This window comes from Haplochromis burtoni, unplaced genomic scaffold (genome assembly GCF_018398535.1).
Source record: "Haplochromis burtoni strain Fernald_Lab_line unplaced genomic scaffold, NCSU_Asbu1 Contig_89, whole genome shotgun sequence".
Taxonomy (NCBI): domain Eukaryota; kingdom Metazoa; phylum Chordata; class Actinopteri; order Cichliformes; family Cichlidae; genus Haplochromis; species Haplochromis burtoni.
This window is the reverse complement of record NW_024582450.1, coordinates 55,294-77,024: the sequence shown is the minus strand read 5'-3', so window position 1 is coordinate 77,024 and position 21,731 is coordinate 55,294. Positions and strand designations below refer to the sequence as shown.

Genomic DNA, 21,731 nt, shown 5'->3' with positions numbered 1-21,731 from the left:
GGTTTGGCTATCTGAAAGCTGGTAAATGTACTACAGGGGACAGGTCAAAAGATCAAGTAATAAAAAGACTGTGACAGTGGTATTTTCCCTGCAACAAACCCTAAAATAAAAACATTAAATAACATTTCCTGTGACCTCTGATCTGAAATTACACTATAAGTTATTATACACAAATGAGAAACTGGTAAACATGTGTAAATCTTAGGTAGGTATACGCCAGTTTTAAAATTACTGCAGATAAAATTCTATATTAAAAAAAGATATATACTGCTGTAAAGACCAAAATCCTCACCGGGTACAGATCCAGTGGCACAATTTCCTCGATTCACTACCTCTGCTAAAAAAAATAAAAAAAATAAAAATCACTGTTGCGTGAATGTTGCAATCCAGAACAAATAAAATCCCATTTGGCACTATTTGAAGTGATTGGAAAAGGGATTCTCAAAGAAACAGATAGTAAAGACAGACGCAGGGGTCCAGTTTTATTGCTTCATCATTACAAGGTGATAAATTAAGACATCAAAAAACATAGAAGTCAAGTTAAAGACTGAGAACCTTTATAACAAGCTTTAAATTCTGCTTTACACAAACAAAAATAAAGCTTGTAAAAGCAAGAAGACATCAATGACCCAAGTGTTCCAGTTTTGATTGTCAATTAAAAAAAAAAAAAAAAACAGAAAAAAAGAACACATCTTAGGGTAACCTGCTTTTATAACTATACTGTTATTCAACCTTGGTTTTCTGTCACTAGTGGCTCAGTTAGACAACACTGCCGACATGCCCACAGAGTACTTGAAGGTATAAAACTGTATTTTTCTTTTATGTTAACATATTTTGTCACACTAAAACAAACAAAAAGAAAAGCTCACAAAACAGGTCACAGTTTCACCGATTGCCTTAGCAGTACCAACAGGAGTAAACTGATGTAGAAGTAAAAACGGCTTTATTTATTTTAGAAGTGTGACACTTCCATGATGTGAAGAGAGGATGGAAACCAGTCACCAGAGTGTCATAGAAGGAGGAGTAGGACAATCCAATAGTGAAATCACATATTTCCTGTCACTCAGCTTTCCCATGTTTCTTACTGGTCCTTTTCGTGGTTGAGGGCCCGGTTAACAGCTGATGAAAAATACAGGGAAGGACAAAACAGAACAGAAAAAAAAAAAAAAACAATAATATTTTATAGAAAATACATGAAAAATATAAGACTGCTGTATATGAGGATATATTCTGACAGTGTGAAACTGTGTGGTCATGCACAAGTTTGTCTGGTGTATTAATGTGTTGCTGCGATACATGCAGAGTATAAACGTGGCTGTACTTGCATGTACACTGTGAAGGGCTCACCCTCCTTTGTGACGGTCTCAGTTATGTTCTTAGCCTTGGCACTCAGATCGCTGACCATACTCTCCATGGTGGCCTGGTGTTTCAGAAAAAATGGTCGGATCACACGCTTGTACAGGATTTCGGAGCCGTTCCACGTTACTGGAGCCATACACCATATGAGGAACAAACACTGTAAAAAGAGCAAATTTTTGTTATAATAAAAGGGAGAGCTATACATTTTATGAATATAATATAATGAAATGTAATTAAGGGTTATACATTTGTTGATTGAAGTTCAATCAACAAATGTATACTGGGATTAAGGTTTTCAATATAAACATAGCGTTTTAATGAAGGTTAGCCAAAATCGTCATAACAATAAGACCAGTGTTTCATCAGTATAGTGGCTTTTTGTTTCCATTATGTCATATTATTGTTATTATTTTTTTTGGTAAAAGCATTTCTGCATAGTGCAGTCTTTATTTAGCAGTTACACAAAATATCCACAAGAGGGTGGTGTTGGCAAGCGCCACTGTAAAAGAAAAGCCATCTGCCCTTATGTAATTCAAGACAGTATGACTATCTATGGCATGACAGTGTGAGCAGACTTGGGCCAGTGTCAGCTGCATACAGTGATAATGTACAAAATAACCACAAAAACCATATTAAAATGTCAGCCTACCTTGCCAGCATAGTAAAAGGGGAACCAGAAGAGGAAGATGTCAGAGAAGAACTCAACAACGCTGAAGAGTCCGTAAACAACCCAGTAGGTGAGCCACTGTGTGTCATCCTCCTTAATATTGCTCTCGATGGCCTTAATACTGAATGGAGAGGAGAACAAGAGACTGATGAGGTCACGACATCCATGGTACATTAACATTAAAAGTCTAAACTCTAAACCTGATAAGATGATATTATGCGAATGTGACAATTAGCAGCACTGTACAACAAGAAATTCACGAAAGGAGAGGGTCAATATTCTGCAAAGCTACATGAACTATAGGGGAAAAAACCCCAAAACATTTAGAGACACTGTCTCTAAATGTCACTTTCCCAAACACAGAGCTGGAGATGAATTCACTACTGGAAGTAGCTTCATTTAGTCCAGAATGCTGCCAGAAGCAGAAGGTACATACGATGACCACTTGAAAACCACAAATTCAACTATTATCTGTGCTTCTCTCCCATCAGTGCAAATCACTGCACGTCACTTTGTATTAGAGAGCTGATAAAGACTGTTTAACTCCATCAGACATTTACGTTCTTACATGCAGCTCTGTTAGTTTCTACAAACATTCGTGGCTGTAGTACAGGTGGTCTCATGGGGACATGCATGATGTGATTTGGTGAGCTGAAAGTTGGTCAACAGTATGAATATAAGAATTTATGCCAATAGACACAGGCATGCAAGCAATGCATGTTTACACTGATTTAATCTAACCTGCTTTTCATAATAACACTGAAAGAATAGGAAATGGTCAGCAATCTCTAAAAGTCTGTTAAATACAAGAGGCAAAATAAACTTTTGTCATGTTCTTTTTTTCATGTAACAGCAGGTAAAGCACTAGCCTTATCAAGAATATTTAATGATTAACAATGCAGCATGCCACTAAAACACATCAGTAACACAGATATAAACTGGTATTATCAGACTGACTACCTTGAAAAAGCCATAATTAGTATTAGTAATAGCAGCCTTGGGTTGGGCTGACATTGAGCTTTGGATTCTAAAAGAAGTGTTCATATATTAGAGTGGACATTTTTTTTGAACAGATGTCATACATACGAGAAATATGCTGGATAGACAAATCCAATCAGGTTGCAGAGTAGTGAGGCTCCATATCCAAAAAGAAGATATATCGCAACAAAACTCAGGAAACCTGCAGAGAGAGAAACACGAGAGGCGGCAGTGAGCTGAGAGCAGACGGCGCGACAGGGAGGGGAGTGTGAGGTTATCCAGTTACTTTACAAACACTTCTAATGTCAAGCTACATTACTGTGTGTCTCACAGCAGGATATGAGGAAAACACAGTACCAGGATCAGGAGGAGCACTGAACACACACCAAACACTGATATTAATGCAGCCAAAACAAGAGTTGATTTTTTTTAAACACATTTCAAAGCTCATTAAGCCACGTGAAAGTATAAACTTCAAGCCTACACACCTCAGGCATGATCGACTCCACAACACCACAGGTTTTATGCAACTTAAAATAATATGTTTATGATAGTGTGTAGTATGTGAAACTACAATTCAATCACTATCTTAAAAACATGACTTCCCAATTCAGTGTGTATACTTTGTGTCTAAGGAAACAGACTGACTTTGAGTGGAAATGACTCAAGTTCCTTATTTATTGACTGGCACGAAATTACTCTCTGCCATGCTAAAAAGTAAATACGGTATATGGATAATATAATATGTTCTAGAACACAGCATTAAGGCATGATATAGCCATGAATAAAGATAATAAACATGTAACTGAAAAACCAGAAATACTACAGAACTGCCAACTGGTAACTTTGAATTCAATTAACAAACAGCAGATACACACTACTAGGGATGGGTATCGTTTAGGTTTTATCCGATACCGGTGCCAAACCGGTACTTTTGAAATGGTGCCGGTGCTTAAACGGTGCTCAAACCAGTGCTTAAAGAGTGGAGAACACAAAATTGGTCCTAAAACCTCTCATGTTCAGCTGTTTTTTTGTAAAAAGATAACAATGTTAGCCTTTTCTGCAGCTATGGGGCAAATATGGCATCACTCTTGGCTGGAAGCAGTGCTTAAACAATGGAAAAAAAAAAATCAAACTTTGCCCAAAAACCTCTCATGTTTAACTGTTTTCCACTTTTTCTTTGGTCATTTTAGCCTTTTTGGCCAGGGTGAAGGGAGTATCTGCCATCAAACAAGAAGACAGCTGCATGTAACTATGATGATGTTTGCTAGTTCACCTTACATGCATTAATGTAATAACGTGGTTAGCCTACTCAACGTAAAATACACACGAACAACATTAAGCTACGCACTCAGAGAAGAACGGCTGCTGCTGCTGCCATCATCATCGGTCATCATTTCTGCTACACTAGCAGGGCTAGGGGCCAGGACTCTACTCTTCGGGTTTTTGGGGGATGTTGCTAACTCCGGGTCCGATAACAGGCAACCCACCCGCAGTAGATGTGCTCGGTGTGAGGTCTCGCAGCAAGCTATCAAATACGGCGCATTTCTCGGCTTTTAAAAAAAACGCTATGCGTCGCCATAGCACTTGTTGCAGGCTGCTGAGTTTGCAACTTTTGCTGTGAAGTACAGCCAGACTTTTGACCGCTTCGCCTTGGTCATTTTTAATCTGTAGCTCTGCTCTAAAAGAACGTACGTACCTGGACCCGCCTACTATCCTCGGAAACGTAAAATGATTGGCTAGAATCTAAAGTGTATCACAGCTCAGGAAAAAAAAGCACCGAAAAAAAGCACCAAAATGTGCGCTGCTTTTCGGTCTGGTTACTACCGTTTATGTCAGAACCAGTGCCATCATGGCACCGGACACCGGTACCCATCCCTACACACTACAGTTTAGCATGCAAAGGTTTACCTACCAATTTCTGTCACATACTCAAGATTTTCCCAATAATATTTCTTCAGCTTTTTTAACACTGAGTTTTAAATAACATCTTATCAAAATTTCGTAGGAACTCTATTCATGTAAACCTGAAAAAACAAGCCAAGTGGGGTCACCTCTCATCCCTGTAACATATTTATATGTGCACTTGCAATATTTCTAATCATAAAAATATTTGCTACCACAAAATTTTCAAGAAAACAAACGAGGAATATTGGGACACTGCTTGTAGCCCAGTTACTGCTTACTAAATACATTGATAATACTATATCCCTGCTACGGATCTCTGCGGGGATGAACGGGTGGTAGCTTTCAGAGGCAGGTGGAGTTTCAAGCAATGCAGAGTTGATTAACACACAGAGAGTCAGTATAAAATGTAACTAAGGTGACTCCGTTGCGAGTTGATGTAAAACAGAACAAAAACAAATATTGTGTAATCTCCAAGGTACTGTAGATGTCAGTACTTCAATATACTATTAAAATTTATGCAAAACTCAACTGTTCATTTAAATTCAGCTAATATAAAAGGTCATACATTATCAAAAGCACTAAAAGCATATGATCCTGTTGTAACCATTGCCTGCTCTTTACATCTCATTTGTTTGTCACAGCTCATATACAAATATCTGTGCTGATCCCAGCCTATCCAGCTCACGCCCTGTCTCTCTCTCTCTCTCCCTAATGAAGACCAAACTGGAAGAACCGGTTGACAGCGAAGACCCCAGGCTAGGTTACAGACAATGGCCAGTGTAAATAAACACACCAGCTGCAGCACAAAGCACTAACAGCATATGGTAATTTTCAAACCAATGTGCCATCAATAAAGAAAATGCTTTTTTCCCCCACTAGATTTTGATAGCTTACATAGAGTCATTACTTCATAACCCTGAAATGTAATAGTTAAGAAACTGGATAAATAATGAAACCACAACTGTTTGATTTTTATTATAGCAGTAAATAATAGGACAAAGAAACTCATGGATTTCTCTTAGACCATGATTGTGTATCTATATTCATTAACATCTTTGTTGTGGAACAACTGAAAATGTGCACAGAAGTCATTACATAGATGTGTGATCTTGTGATGAATGACTCAAAAGTATTTTTTACATAATTTTTGAAGGTCAGCTAAAAATCCAGTTTGACTTAATTTCAAATGATGACAAAGACCCATTGTTATGAGTACAGTGGGTGAGGGGTGGAAGTTGGCTTTAAAAATGTGATGTTTATGCACAACTACTAACACCCAGTCAACTGGCTGCACACAGCTGACTTGAGGCATCTCTACTCCAGTCAGCACATTAGTATTCACACTTCAGAGTGTTGCAGAAGTCAGCATGAACTTGAGATGTCTCTCAGCTAAACAGCACACAGTTGCAAAGCTTGGTTCTTGAACTAGCTCAGATCAAAGTGAAGTCCAGTACATTATAGTGAGCAATCAGAAAAGAATTTATTGTACTCAAGTGTTTTTCAGTGTACAACACATTTTTACCCCAAAACGTGAACGTAATATCAAGTAAGCATTATAACGGCACTTACAAATTGGCCAGACGCTAAGCAGATATTTCTGCAAACAGGACAGGGCATGGTATAATTTGGCTGCTCTGTACGGTTCTATTAATTAATTATAGGGTAGAGACAGGTAGAAGTGTTTACATAAAGTCCAGAGTATTTGTTTTGCAATTCAGTCTGCTGGAGGGTGTGGGAAAACAAAACAAAACATGGATGTACTTGCATGTAGATCTAAAACAGAAAGACTGACTGACAGCAACTGTCTGTGCAAGCGGTTGTTTTATCAATCTTTTGAGAGCAACTGTGTAACTGGAATCATTCTGAAGTACTTGAGATAGACGGTGTTCAACATCAACTTGAGTACAAAAATCGCCTTACTTATACTACTGGCTTTTTGCATGCATGCGCATATATATATATAAAAATATAAGCCCATACAACAACAGCAGGCATGCCCAACATGCTTCTTACTAAGGCTTACTGCCACGTGTTTAATGGTTAACCACTTCCAGTAAAACCCAAAAAAGTCTACAAAAAAAACCTTGTGCTTAATATCTCATTTGATTGCAACGTTTGGCTTTTCTATGCTACACGTGTGTATAGATCTGAAATGTTGTGTCTAATTTTTTTTTTTTTTTACATTAATGAAAAAGTATGACATGTTTTGTTTTGTGTATACACATATATAAAAGCCATAGTTCTTTTGAAGGATCCTTCCCAAAATATGTAGTATTTGTTACATAAAAATAAATCTGCTGATGAAATATTGGTGATAGAGATTTTTAAACCTTCAATTATCAACATTAGTCACCAAATGTACTTTTTAAAAGTCATCTTTGTATTTTTACTTATGTTGGAGTACTGTTTGTTAGAACTTCTTATCTTTGCCTGTATTCAGGTTTTAGTATGTAGTATTCAAACAACGCACTTCACATACAGTACTAAAGATTCTCATCCTTTGCGACCTTGAAATTGGTTATCCTGAAGGCATGCCATTGTTCTGCCATGAACAGACAACCGTTTTTGATCAATTGAGAGTAAAGACAGTGAGTTTGAATGTAGGTCACCCTGGTGTTTCCTGTAGCTGAGTGGCATCCTAAGCACAACCTTGCCTGAGGTGTCTGACATTTATTGACTTTAACTGTGCAAACTGACTACAAAGTAGCGTCAAAACAAAACTGCTAAGGAGTATGGGGCGCTGTTTGCAATAAAGGAGTGGATCTGTTTGCAGCTGTATAACCAGTCACCCTAGAATCTCCCTCCATTTCTGACCCTGGATATTTCAGGACATGATAAAAATACCCCTGAGATCAGCTGGTGGTGGATCTCAAATATTAGAGGCAGTTCATTCAGCAGCAACGCTTCGAAATAGATTTGTGTGTGTACATATAGGTGTGTGTGTGTTTGTACTTTTAAACCAGGTCAAACGCAGTAGTGAAGCATTAGGGCCTGAGCTGGATGAACTTTGGTATTCTTGCATGAGAGAGAAATAAAATGAGCAAGCTAACAGAGAGAGGGAGGATATGAAACATCTACTACTCACGAACACTGCAACCACAACTGTGTGCCAGTTTCCGTTTGAGTGACAGCTTACCAGCTAAAAAGCTAACGTTGGCATACTTGTTTAACACGAATATTGTGCCAAGTATTGGAGGAGAGGGGTAACTCCTAAGCAAAAGTTAATAAACACCTCCAGTGTTTTAAAGTACATTTGTGTAGCTAGCTGTTCGTTTATTCTCGTGAGCTGTTAACATACCCAAGGCGATATACTCTCTCTTCACTCCCGTTTTTTGCTCCAGTGTTGCCAACTGATCAGTCACAAAGTTCTTCTCATGGAGCAGAGTCACGAAGCGCTCCTTAAAGTGACTCATTTTCGGGCCTTCCCGAGCCTGCGACCGAAACAAAACCGTACAGAAGACAAAACAAATGTTACATGACCCCAAATTCGAGGAGTTTACAAGAAAACGGGCGGTTTACTTACTAACCTTTGCTTGATAACTTGCCCAAAAACTTGCCGCTGTGAGGGTGTCCGATGACTCCACCGGGCTGTGGTGGCAGAGGGGAGGAGCCTGGATGTGTCTGACCAATCACAAAGCTCGACTGACAAAAGCTGGCCGCTACAGTTGATGAAATAAACGGTTTGTGCTGCCCACGTTTGAAGAAGCTCAGTCATTTGGAGGTCCAGGAAACATTGCTAGTCTGTTGGGCCGTTAGTGAGTTAATAATCTGTTAAATTATGTGACCCCCATCTTTATATTTTCTTTTTCCTATGTATGAAAGTTGCTAATATGTAAGGAATGTTTATTCTCTGAATGTGTAATATATGGTGCATTTTGTTTAAATGTTAATTTTACTAATAAAAAAAAAAGTCTGTTGGGCCGCTATCATCCTTAAAATGCTTTAATTTCCCCACACATCCACTTCTGCAGTTACACCGGATGAATTTAATATTTGACTTACAAGGCTTGACTGTTTACTAAGTTTTATCAGTGTGTATCCATGCACACTAATAAACAGTGTTGGGAAGGTTACTTTTAAAATGTATTCCACTACAGATTACAAAATACATGCCCCAAAATGTATTTTGTAACGTATTCCGTTACGTTACTCAATGAGTAACTTAATATATTATCATGCTTTTTACAACTACATGACTGTACTATTGCTGTGTGATTTATTACTATTACTGAAGGTCCGCAGCTCCGAACCGTAGTAAAGGGACCTCTGATTAGCCACCCAGATAACAGGTTCATGTCAGGTTTGTGTCCGGCTCATAGCTGAAAACTAGCTTTACCTTGTTGTCTGGGTCAACTTTGCTAGCGAGAGACAGAGAGAGGCGTTGAAAGGCTGCTGCAACGGAACTTATTGTTTCGGAGGAAAACACAAACACGGTGTACAGTCCAGTCTTAATAGCTTACTTACAACTGGGCTCGTCAGGCACTCTTTTTGGCTGCAGTGGTTATTATTATATTTACATGGTTCCAGCTCCCGTTTCTGCTCAATGACAGCTTTACTTTTCCACTCTCCTTTTTCTCACAGACACATAACGGGTATGGCAGTCCATTCTCCCTGCAGCACGGACTACACTGCCCACATTCTTTAGGGCTATGCCTGTAGCATTCTGCCTATTAGCTTAGCACAACAACAACAACAACAACAACAAAAAGGCCTCTCTCACCCAGGAAACACACAGTCGCAGAGAGGGCAAGCGTCACCCTGTAACCATGGTAACCGTAACGCTGCCTCCTGGAACAACAGAAGATCACAGCTGTCAAACAAAACCCAAATAGTCCTGACCCGCCACAATATGAAACAGGAAAAATACCGCTGTGTAATCCATTTATTTCAACAAAGTAACTGTATTCTAAATACCACCTTTTTAAACGGTAACTGTAACGGAATACAGTTACTCATATTTTGTATTTTAAATACGTAACGGCGATACATGTATTCCGTTACTCCCCAACACTGCTAATAAACGTGCTAATTCTCGATCGTAGCGGCCTATGACTTTAACTGTTGTTTGGACAGTACACTTGTCCAGGTAAGAATTTTTAAGAAAAACCTGGGAAATCTGCATGAAGTGTTTACATTTCTATCAGAAAACGTCTCTCTGTTGCTAACCAGAATATACTAAAACGCTGTATACATGTATAAAAAGTTCTTGCAATGTAAGAAAGAGTAAGGCCAGTCACTGTCAGTGGTAGCAGTGAAGTTGCCCTTCAACTGAAAGCTAATACAAACACATTTTCTCAGAAGAGGTTTTATTGAAACAAAAAGAAACACATACTCTTGTGTCACCAGTGCACATTAAAGGAATGTTAATTACACATAAGCATATATTACATAGATGTGCACTCTTCAAACAATTTATTAGGTACATCTTGGTAATGCTGGGCTGGACCGCCTTTTGCCTTCAGCATTGCCTTAATTCTTTGTGAATTAGATTCAAAAAGGTGCTGGAAACATTCCTTAGAGATTTTTCTTCATATTGGCATAACATCACACAGTTGCGCTCACGTTTTCATTCAAACTTTGACCACGTGGCAAAGGTGCTCTTCTGGACTGAGATCTGGTGATTGGGGAGGTCATTTGAATACAGCCCCCCGCCCAGTCTCCTACTGCGCAATTTCTGTGAAAAATGTAGCCTCAGTTTAAAGTTCTTAGCTGAGAGGAGTGACACCCAGTGTAGTCATCTAACGCTGTAGCCCATCTGCATCAAGGTCTGATGTGTTTTTAGTTCAGAGATGCTCTTTTGCATACCTTGTTTATAACAAGTGGTCACTGTTTCCCTCTCGGCTCGAAGTACTCTGTTGTACCTAATAAAGTGGTTGCTGAATCTTGCTAGCATGACTTTACTGGACTACACAGTAATTGGTGCTATGTTCTCAGTTTGTATATTTTTTTTGTGTGTTTTCTGATGCATATAGTTGCATAATTGTGTCATTTCAAGGTTTTTATTCAGTAATCACAGAGATGAAGTGATGTACTAGCCTTTTGCAAGGATGAGTCGGTTAAAATGCCTTAACGGTTTTCAAAACTGCATTAAGAACAGTAAGAGTGATGCTCCTGATGTGAGAATTACACCAAAGTGATTGAGAACAACTTTAATATCTAAGTGTTGACTCTTGATTCCAGTAGCTTATGACAATAAAAGTTGTATGTAGAGTGTACTTGTCTAGGCAGGTCTTGATTCTTAGAAAAAAGGGTGTTTGTGCAACATTGAAATCTTGTGATTTCAATGTTGGCAACCAGGATATATTAAAAACCTGCAATAAGCTGTTGCAGCAAAGTAAACTTTTAAAAAGCGTTTGAAACTTTTATATAATAAAACCAGTCGTGTTTTTTATAAAAGAAAATAATTATTGTAACAGTGGAAGTAGCCACTGCCTGCAGCCTCGCAGCTTTACATTTGTGTAACAAAAACCACCTCACCCATGGATTTCTGTGTGTTTACAAGGTGAGTCACAGCAATCTGAGTAGACAAAACCTTACAGCAAACAACCAAAGTACAAAACAAATATTGTTCAGGACATATAACTCAGATCTTTCTAAACTGCTCGTTAATCCAATACAGAGAATGGTCTGAAAAACAGAAAGTGTCAGTGAGCGGTAACGGGTGAAAATACCTTGTTCATCTCATGGTCATTGGAGAATGAGTACCTTGACCTGATAGGAAGGCAACAGCACCTCAAATAGGCATTTGTTACAAACAAGGTATGCAAAAGAAGACCTATGAACGCACATGGCACAGATGGGCTACAGCAGCAGAAGACCTAGCTCTTTATTAAGTCTGCCATTTGCCAGCTAATAAAGTCTGTCGGGCGAGTCCTGCATTTGGGTCCACTGCCTGGCACACAGTACTTCATGATACCTTCAGTCATCACATCTCAGTCGAGTAGAGCAACTTTGGGATGTGACTGAAGAGGAAATTTGAATGAGGAGCTTAAAAATCTGCATTACACTTTTGAGAACTGCTTTAAGTGAGAAACTGTAAAACAGTCATTAGATAATACAAATAACCAGCCAAAAATAATAACAGATTCATTACACACCATTTCAAATACTTCACAAAATGTAAATAAAAGAACAGTTTTCACAAATTGTAACACAGGTCTTTCCGAACTCTGCTTGTTTCAGTTCTACAAAAATAATAAAGATGTGGGGACCAACATATGCCAAGAAAATATCACTCGTATCATTATTGTACATCACTGGCACTGGTTGAACTGTTGATACAAGCCAGTGTGGATCTGTGCTTTCATGTGTGTATGTCAAATTCTGACCAAACTATCCGAATATCACAGGAGAAATCGAGACTTATTATACCAGCAAACATTTTCCAATCCTATTTTGTTTAGTTTTGGTGAATTATAGTTTGTTTCCTGTTCTTACCTGACAGGAGATGCATCCTGTGTGGCCTTCCACCGCTGCAGTCTATCTGGTTCAAGGTTTGAAGGATCGCTTCCGCATTACTTAGTTGTAATGAATGATTATTTGAATTATTGTTGCTTTCCTATCCTATTCTCCTTTGAACTCTGGTATCAAAAAACTCCCAAAAAACATGCAAATAAAGAAAACAAACACATTGATACTGCCTTCCTTGGGCATTTTCTCTTTTTCAGATCATAAGATGATTGTCTGTAAACCCTAGAAATTTCTTTGTGGGAAACAGAACAATCAGCTGGCACAAACAACTGTGTCAAATTCAAAGTCACTTAAATCACCTGATTTAACTGCTGCTCAGTTTGAAGTTCAGCAGATCATCTTGAACACGACTACGTGCCTAAATACAGTGAGTAGCTGCCATCATTGTGTCTTGAGAGATTTGTGTTATGCTGTGGCATCCAGTGTACTTAATAAAATGGCCAGTGCTTTTTTGAATTCTGTTCATATGGGTTTTCATTGCATGTGCAAAAATATAGTCCAACATGGTTACAAAAATTTCATTTGAAATTGCTGTTCCTGATCTTTGTCTCCGTCTTCATCTTCATCATTTCTTTCAAATGGTTTCCATCTATTTCTGGATCCACCTTCAGCTCAGATTTGCCTTTACTCTGAACTCACTCACATTAGTTTCATCACATCAGTAGCAACAAAATGCAACAATTTTAGAGATGTTTGTTCAAGAAATAATGGTTATCAATAATGATTGATAAGCTGTGTTGAAATTCTGCCTTCAGTGGTTATCATTATACATCACAATGGGAAAACTACAAAAAATGTGTTTGGCTGCAAGAGAAGATGTTCAGAGTTTTGCAGAAAGGTTTTACCAACCAGTTTCTTGACTCATTAAATTTGGTTTATAGAATGAGATGTAATACTGGGATTTTGACATGATATTAATGACTAATGGTAATCTAGGAGCCACTGAAAACTCATACATGAACATTTAAAGCTTGGAACACTGTTGTTGCGATACAATCTTGGTCTATGCAGTGTTTCTAACGTCACAGATGAAGCACCAAGATTAACTGATACACATGATCATGGACATTTACCAAGAGTTGTTGTGAATTTGGATTGTCAGCAGAGGGCAGTCTGCGACTATCTATGGTTAAAAAGACCTTCCTTGGCTTCCTTGGGTAATCTTGCAAAGATAAGAAAGCCACAGGCACGGAAGTGGGAAGTCACATTTCTGCATATTCAGTCCACAGGGATATGCAGAGTTATCTTACTCCCCCCTCTCTCAGTTTCACAGGGACAGATGTGCCCAAATGCATTTTGCATGATTTTATGCATCACTGATCTTTGGAGTTTAAGTTCTCCTTTCAATGAGAGTCTGAACTGTTTTCATGCACTCACACTGAAAACTGCATCAAGATGATGTTGATAGCAACTCTGACACTCGTGTTGGGTTTTCTAATGCAAGGTGAGAATTTCTAAACATTTATTAACTTTTTCATTTAAATGTTTTAGTTTTATCGTAATCTTCGCTGGTGATTATCAAGGTTTTTTTTAAATCAGATTTAATTTTGTTTATCATTTCAGATTCCTTGGCCAATAAATTTCTTACTCAGGCTGATAAATCCAAACCTGTCAGTCTTGGTGGGACTGTGACCATCAGCGCCACAGGAAGTTCAGATATTGGTGCTGATCTCAGTTGGTACCTTCAGAAACCTGGACAGCCTCCCAAACTTCTTATATATCAAGCATCAACTCGCTCCTCAGGAACTCCGTCTCGATTCAGTGGCAGTAGATCTGGTTCTCAGTACACTTTAACCATCAGTGGGTTTCAGGCTGAAGATGCTGGAGATTATTACTGTATGGGTGTGCATACTGGTGGAGTATGCGCACAGTGATTTAGAGCTGCACAAAAACCTCCTTCAGTCTGAGTGAAGGCTGCAGGTGCAGAGTGCAGTGAAGAGACTGTGATGAGAATAACCAGTCCACTGAACACAACAATAGAGTCATCAAACACATACACAAACTAAAAGTTTATAATAAGAAGTTTTAACATAAAAATGTATATCATTTAATTTTATCTTTTCTAAAACATGGCTGCTGCGATGGATGCATTGATAGAAAAAAATATTACATCCCCATAATTTTCAGATCAACAATGGATCATAATCAATGAACAAATATAAAAAGCTAGTTTGTTTATTGTCCCATTGCCATGGGATGGATGTAGAGGACTAAATTCTTACAGATAAACAATAAACATCTTCAAACAGTGGAATAAATTATCCATGTTGGTAGGGGCCATCTGCTATGGAATTCCACTAGTGTGCGCAGATCGAGCGAATCATTAGTGACAGGTTCCTTAGACTGCCAAACAAAAGGCAACTGGAGTGCGTTTGTTCTCACCAGAAAAGCATGCTAATGAAGCATGAGGAGGCTGCATTGGCATGCTGACAGCAGAATGTACCAGATTAGTTGCGTCTCTGGCTTGGAATGTATTTCAACCATAACCTTTCACAGCGTTAGAGAAGGGAGCATAGTCCAGCCCCCTAAAGAGACCTGTGTAACAACACAGGACACCCATCAGCAGGTCACTCTCAAGATCGTGGAAACCCCCAACAGCTGCTGAAATGTTTCCAAACAAAATTCTGCCACCAAACTGTCCAGAAACGTCCAGGACGAATTCCCATCGTGGTCTATCGGGTCTTGATTGACTTCAATTTTCGCCCGTAAAGAATGTGGGCAAGTATGTTCAATTCGTGGGTTTGGCAGTTGGAGAGTGTCGTTCACCGGATGAATCATGGTTTACGGTTAGAGACAGAAGGCAGTGAAATCCAGTTTGCTAGCCAGCACTCCGGGCTGTCACCATTAGTCGAGTTCGGGAGTTTGACCGCGTATATGTAAGCGTTACCAGTGTCCACGGAATATCACAATCGCACAGGCCTTTAATGGAGGCGACAACATTCCACAGCAGAATTGAAACGATTAGACCTCATGCGAGTTTGTATGCTGATGCAGTAATGGTGTACCAATCGACGTTTGGTCACCAATACGCAAAAATGCACTCGCAGGTTGCTTTTGTTGGGAGTCGAGGTAAGCTTGACACTCAATGATTCAATCAATCCTGAGTAGCATCCTGTGAGGTGATGGATTAATTCAATATGAAGATGTGGATACAACATTGGATGATGTGACGAGTTGGGAGGGATGTGATTTTTTTGCGAGAATGTCTCATGACAGTGACGTAAGCGAGTGCGCCGTTAGTGACAACAGCTGTGTGCAGATCAACAATGGATACACATATCGATGCTGGGAGAGAGTATGAGTCTGCAGCGTTTAAAGCGTGAGTCTGTTATGAGTTTGATTCCATAAAAAGTGACAAAAACATTAGTGTCCGTCGTGCGTGGGAAGAAAACTTCTTTTTACAGCGAAAAAAACCCCTAAACTTCCAAGCAAGCACCGAGTGCGCAACGACATAATGGGAAATCACAGAGAAACTCGCGGATTCTTCCACTGACCGCGGGCACACCTGCACCAGGGTAAACCTCCGCCTACCCAGTCCTGCTTTACAGGTGAAAATAGAGCAACAGGACCGCTAGTCTTTGACTTTATTTATTTTCTGCTGTGTTTTACTTGCATCTATTTGAAAGACTGAGTGTAAACACAAAAAATAATTTTATTTTATGTGCTGGAATGTGCAGAAAATAGGTTTAAATGTTAAACAAATTTCTTCCAGTCAGAGAATGTTGCATATAATTAAATTTTTGCTTGATGCATAAAGTTAAAAGATTAAAACTAATAAAACAAGTTTTAAAAAGAGACTTTTCCATTTGATTACATTTTGTATGATGGATTATGCAGAAAAAGTAGAATTGGGCTGAAAGATCTATCATGCTTTATACCTATTCAGGTTGTAAATGTGTTTTTAAAAAGTAACTAAGTTTAATTACTTTTGAAAATAAGTAATCAGTAAAGTAACAGGATTACTTTTTTGGGGAAGTAATCAGTAATTAGTTACTGATTACTTTTTCAAGTAACTTGACCAACACTGCTTATTATAGTGGGCAAGAAGCAGAACATGAATATGAACATTTCTCGAAAGATCAAACATAGTTTTACAGACACACTGGAACAGAGATCTGTAGATTCGAAAACATCATTTGTAGACAGGAAGTGTTGCTGAAGCTCTACTCTGAGCACTGGTCAGGGTCCAGGGTTTGAGTGATGGGGCTCTGTCCACTCAGACTGGCCTCACAGCTAACTGAGCCCGCCTTCCTCCACTGGTCTGCAGAGAGGCTCAGGGTGCTGCTCCAGCTGTAACGACCATCTGTCCCCAAGACCTCCAGGCTGTTTGACAGCCCTGAAGATGGGCTACAGCCCCCCACCTTCCAGCCCAGCTTCCAACCTGAGGGGAACCCTCCAGTGGCCAGACACACCAGAGTGGCACTGCTTTTCTTCTCCTCCTCTTTAGAAGGAGGGAGGACAGTCAGGGTGGGCCTCAACACACCCACTGGAGGAGACAGCGCAGAGAGAGGAGAGAGTCAAAAAGGTGAAGAAACTTTGAAAGGCAGTTATATGGTAATCTATTCCTATATCTATTGAATAATACTTCAAAGTGAATAACTCATCTCTGTGATAATGTTCCTACATATAAATGAACCAAGCTGAAACACTCATGTGAACAGTCAAATCTTTGTCATCTGTTTCTTTCACTTCCTTTAAAACTACATTTAAAGTTAATGAGCCATGAACACTAAGATGATCTGCAGTTACTCTAAAAAAATCACTTTTTTAATTTGGCAAAACTACGGATCACATTTTAAATCTAAAAATAAGCAGATATTGAAATAATGAGCTAAAATATTACAGCTGCTCTTCTGCAGTGTTACATTTTTAATTTATTAGTTTATTTTGACTTTTCTAAATATTTTTAAAAAATATAAAGTATGATGAAAATAGATAATTGTTCATTGATTCAATGAATTTAACTGCAGCTTGGAAAGAATAAGTTTTTTTCTCATTTTGTGACATCAGCATTTTTTCAGTTTAACCTTAATTATTAGCAACATACAAAAATCTAAAGTTCACTAATTAGTATTATTATTAGTATATGTAGTATTATTAATACTACATGTTTTGCAAAGTAAAAGTTTTTGGTACTTACAGTTAACGATGAGTTTGGTTCCTCCGCCAAAAGTGTACCACAGTGATACAAACTCACTAAGTGGCCGCACAAAAACCGCCTGCACTCAGAACAAGTATCTAAGCACTTAGAAAATGTCTGCTACCCCAATACTTAATCTAAACGGCTACATTTATGCTAGTTTTAATCTAAAATGCTTTAAAAAGAACAAAATAATTTTCCTACAAATAAAGATAATATCTTGACAATCTACAAACTGGAAATAGAAACAATTACTGTCTTTGTAACAGAGCATCTAACAAAATGCTTCTCAATACTGACTACTAACAAAGCAAATTTAAAGTAAAGTAAAAAAAAAAAAATCACAATTTTCTATACTTTAGATTTCATACTAATCACACTCAAAATAAAACGTATCATTTGCAGCCATGGACACCTTAGTTGCAATCCCAATGTAAATATTTTCGTCAGTTGTTTCACGTTGCCTTCAGTGTGTTGAGAACATAGAAATCATTTCCATAGAGAGGAGGCTTTGCATCATCAGCTGATCCTCCAGAGAACTGAGAAGGTTTATAGTCTTGTGACTTCAACACTGCAGGACTCACATCTGTCAGTCAACACAGCAGAAAGCACAACCACCATGACTCTCATCACCATCCTCATCTGGACGCTGACCTGCTGCTGTTTTACAGGTTCATTCACTCAGCAACATTTCAAACATGATGTGCTGCTTTTTCTCTCATTGATTTCTGCTGATAAATGAATGATTTGTTTCTGTCTGCAGGAGGCAGCGGTCAGGTGACTGTGACTCAACCTCCAGTACTGACATCTACTCCTGGATCCACTGTCACTCTGACCTGTAGGACCAGCCAAGCTGTTCACAGATTTGATGATGGTGATGATGCTATGTACTGGTATCAACAGAAATCTGGACAGACCACAAAGCTCCTAATTCGACATGTGAGCATAAGACATTCAGAAACACCAACTCGATTTAATGGCAGTGGAAGCAGCTCTGACTTCTCTATGACCATCAGTGGAGTTCAGGCTGAAGATGCAGCAGTTTACTACTGTAAGAGTATCCATGTAATAAACAGTGCTGATGTGTTCACACAGTGATTTGTAGCCGTACAAAAACCTCCCTCAGTCAGACTGCAGAGACACTGAGCTGTTACAGCAGGAACTGACTGCAGCTGCTGAAGAGGAAGAAACTCTGACACAGACCCCTGAACACAGAGCTGGCAGTAACCTCACTAAGTATACATTTCTTATTTAAAGATACATTAAATTAAATATTTGATTCTGATCATCTGAAATATATATAAATATATATATATATATATATAAAATAAAATTGTTTCTAGATGATACAGTGGTGACAGCTAACAAAGCAACAAATTCATACACAGACACTAGGGGTGGTTTCCTATTCGCTTCACTTATAAGAGGTTTTACACCCACGCTGAGGTTTTAGCACTGATGGTTCTGTAAATATTTAAATAAAATTATATTTTTAATAAGAATAATAGTTATTGTTTGTTAATGTTAGTGTATGATGCATTTGAAAGTAATTTGGGGCTTTTGGCTGGAGGATTAAGATTTAAAAGCAGAGATAAATAGATAAGTAGTAAATATTTGTTTGCTGTTTGTTCCATCCACTAATCTTACTGCGTGCATTGTCCAAGGATTAAATGCTATTGGACTGGTTAAAGGTAATGTAGGAAGACATTGTTAGAATGCTCAGTGTCAAATTTGGATCTCTTTCCAGGTCAGTGTGGACTAAAAGGATTAGCAGACATCAACAAAAAGCATTAAAACAGCATGCAAACAGCACACTACAACAGACAGCTGGTAGCTCAGAGTACTCAGCTGTATTGATCACTAGTTTCCCGCTGCATAAGACAATACTTTATATTTTTCCTTTAAATTCTTTATATGATCAATCTGGTGTCACTAGCTATAAATTTAATTCTGCTTGAATAACAGTGTAGATTGTAGTGTGTAAACCATGCTAGTGTGAGAGTGGTCATCTTTTCCTTCACAGCCTGCAGGGTTAAAGTTCATGCCATCAACTACAAACTAATTTGAGCTTCTTTTTGTACCAAGATGGTATTATTTACTAGTTTAAGTGACAAATCATGACATTAAAGCTACCCAGTGTATGTCCAGACCTGTTAATCAGTTTTACGTCATAGCTGAATAGTGAGCGCTGATGCTGGCGTCATGCCTTTGGCCTTCCCTCTGGTAATCCTGCCAGGACAGGTCATTCCTCAGTCTAATAAAAAAGTTTCATGAGTAGAAATCTTTGCTGTATTATTTAAAAGAGACCTTGCGATTAATTTATAAAACCTTCCTGTAATTCTTACATTGTGCTTCTCAGCAAGTACAATATAACTAATTAATTACATACATGTGAGTAAACATGCACTCAAGAGCTTAAGTTGCAGATGACAAAGTGCATGAAGGTGCATTTGTGAATGGGATGACTTGGACACAGGTAGTAATAACTCATAATGAGCTTACCTTTAGCCTCTTTAATAAGCCTGAGTGTCTCTAAAGGAGACTTTGTTCGCATGGGATAGGGATAATCCTTTTAGACACTGCTTTACCAGGAACAAGTCAGTCAACGTTTCCTCCTTCAGACTGGATGAGCTCCTCAGAGTTAAACAGGACCCACATTTCTTCAGGTACACCTGCTCTCCTCTGCCGTGGATCTCGAGAGATACATACCGACAATTCTCACTCATCAAGAGATTCGGATATCTGCTGCCAGCGACGGGGGTGGGGGGGATTTGCTGGGATACAGACTGAGCCTGAATCAGGATGGAATGTCTGCAGAAGTTATTAGAAAATATAGTGTCTCTGAAAGTCAGGGCGTACGTGAAGGACTACTGCAAGAGGAATGGTCTGCTGACACTCTCGGTCTTTGCGGTAGTGACCGGCTGTGTGCTTGGATTTATACTCCGGTCATTCAACCTCTCCACACAGGTATGAATTAATGGATGAATGTATGAATAGAGAGAAAATCAAACTAAGACAAAGTGACTCACTTAGGCTCTAACAGACATTCGTTACATTAGAATGTTGTCCAGAATATGTACAAATTAGTTAGGATAACTAACTGGAATAGTTATCCTAACTATTCCAGTTAGGATAAAAGGAATAGGCAATGAGTACTCTTGACATGTTGACATGTCTGCACTGAGGCTGTAGATAAGGTCCGTTATGCAATAATGAGAAAGAACACAGACACAGACAATCAGTTCAGAGGTAAGAGGAGAAGATGAGCATAAACAACTGAACAACTGTAAAAATTTTAAATATCAATACTGGATTATATGCAACTTTGTGTATGTGAAATAACCCAGGACTCAATCAGTTTTATGGAGTTTATGAAATGTTATTGGTTTGATTCACCAAAAGAAAGAAAAATTAATCTGTTTCCTTTCAAATACAGTGGTATAAAGAAATAACTTGTTCATTATTTGAGCCTCATAATATAAAATAAACAATAAACACAATTTCCAGATTCAATAAGTTTAGTTTGTTTCCCAGGAGTAGTTGAAAATGAATGAATTAGTCTGTCATTCCATACTGAATTTCTCTCAATGTTTTGTTTTTTTCCAGCCTGTATTTATGATTTTATTTCCATGTGTAGCAATGTCTCATTCAAGGTTACAGACTACAACCATGAAGTCACTGTGATGTAAGACGCTCTTAAACTGAGAAGCTTATGTATCCAGTGTGGATCCTCAATGTAATCTTGTCTAGTAGCAGGAATGCTCTAAAAGCACATTTTTATTTCCATCCAATGATCAGTGAAAGAATCTGTGAAACACAAGCATAATACTAACTTTCTTTATTATTAAGAATTTAATATTAATCAAAATTACTACATGTGACTTATGCAAGAGCAGAGTTTGGATGTTCTCTCTGCTCAGAGAGTTACTCTGACCTCCTCCCACAGTCCAACGCCATCCACGTTAGATTAACTAAATTAATTTTAAAACCTAGATGTAATTTATTGGTGATTCTAAGATTGGATTAAGTCTGGATACAATAGTGTGTGGTTTCCTTTTTTCTGTGTGTTGACCCCATCTAATGAGGTAGCAACCTGTCCAGTGTCTACCCCTAACCTGACTACACTACACTACAACAGGTGACATATTCTGTACATACTTCTTGTAAATAATGATTTTTTTTAACTGTATTGAGTTCATTGCAGCCCCC

General features: G+C 38.4%; 2 protein-coding genes and 3 gene segments (V, D, J or C); 3 read left to right on the top strand and 2 right to left on the bottom strand.

The window, feature by feature from the left end:
- Nucleotides 1-653: 653 nt before the first annotated feature.
- On the bottom strand, nt 654-8,572 carry zgc:101744 (Receptor expression-enhancing protein 6-like). 2 transcript variants are annotated; one of them, XM_005949068.3, is made up of 6 exons: nt 8,440-8,572; nt 8,211-8,343; nt 3,113-3,206; nt 2,009-2,147; nt 1,326-1,516; nt 654-1,119 (listed from the first exon to the last, which is right to left on the bottom strand). In XM_005949068.3, exons 2-6 carry the CDS (start codon nt 8,323-8,325, stop codon nt 1,113-1,115), a joined length of 546 nt encoding a protein of 181 aa, XP_005949130.1. In that variant the 5' UTR covers nt 8,326-8,343; nt 8,440-8,572; the 3' UTR covers nt 654-1,112. The 2 variants fall into 2 exon arrangements, with proteins under 2 accessions (XP_005949130.1, XP_005949129.1); XM_005949067.3 differs by having other exon boundaries at nt 1,348-1,516.
- A 5,134-nt stretch (nt 8,573-13,706) lies between these two features.
- LOC106632430 lies at nt 13,707-14,520 on the top strand. The segment is given in 2 exon segments: nt 13,707-13,826; nt 13,946-14,520. Coding segments are annotated over 2 exon segments (360 nt in total).
- Nucleotides 14,521-16,340: 1,820 nt separating this feature from the next.
- On the bottom strand, nt 16,341-17,891 carry LOC106632431. The segment is given in 3 exon segments: nt 16,341-16,868; nt 17,523-17,601; nt 17,880-17,891. Coding segments are annotated over 3 exon segments (414 nt in total).
- LOC106632301 lies at nt 17,488-18,782 on the top strand. The segment is given in 2 exon segments: nt 17,488-18,193; nt 18,286-18,782. Coding segments are annotated over 2 exon segments (387 nt in total).
- A 108-nt stretch (nt 18,783-18,890) lies between these two features.
- slc1a8b (solute carrier family 1 member 8b) overlaps nt 18,891-21,731 on the top strand; it is a 10,842-nt gene continuing 8,001 nt past the window's right edge. Inside the window, exon 1 of the mRNA XM_005949073.3 lies at nt 18,891-20,489. Within this exon, the coding sequence (XP_005949135.1) occupies nt 20,325-20,489 (165 nt within the window). The 5' untranslated portion in view covers nt 18,891-20,324. The remainder of the gene's footprint in view (nt 20,490-21,731) is intronic.

Coding starts and splice junctions, on each gene's coding strand:
- zgc:101744 (XM_005949067.3), bottom strand. CDS start 8,325: ATGAGTCACTTTAAGGAGCGCTTCGTGACTCTGCTCCATGAGAAGAAC. Junction 2,148..3,112: donor GTCTATCCAGCATATTTCTC/GTATGTATGACA, acceptor CTCTCCATTCAG/TATTAAGGCCATCGAGAGCA. Junction 1,517..2,008: donor CCTTTTACTATGCTGGCAAG/GTAGGCTGACAT, acceptor CTCTTTTTACAG/TGTTTGTTCCTCATATGGTG.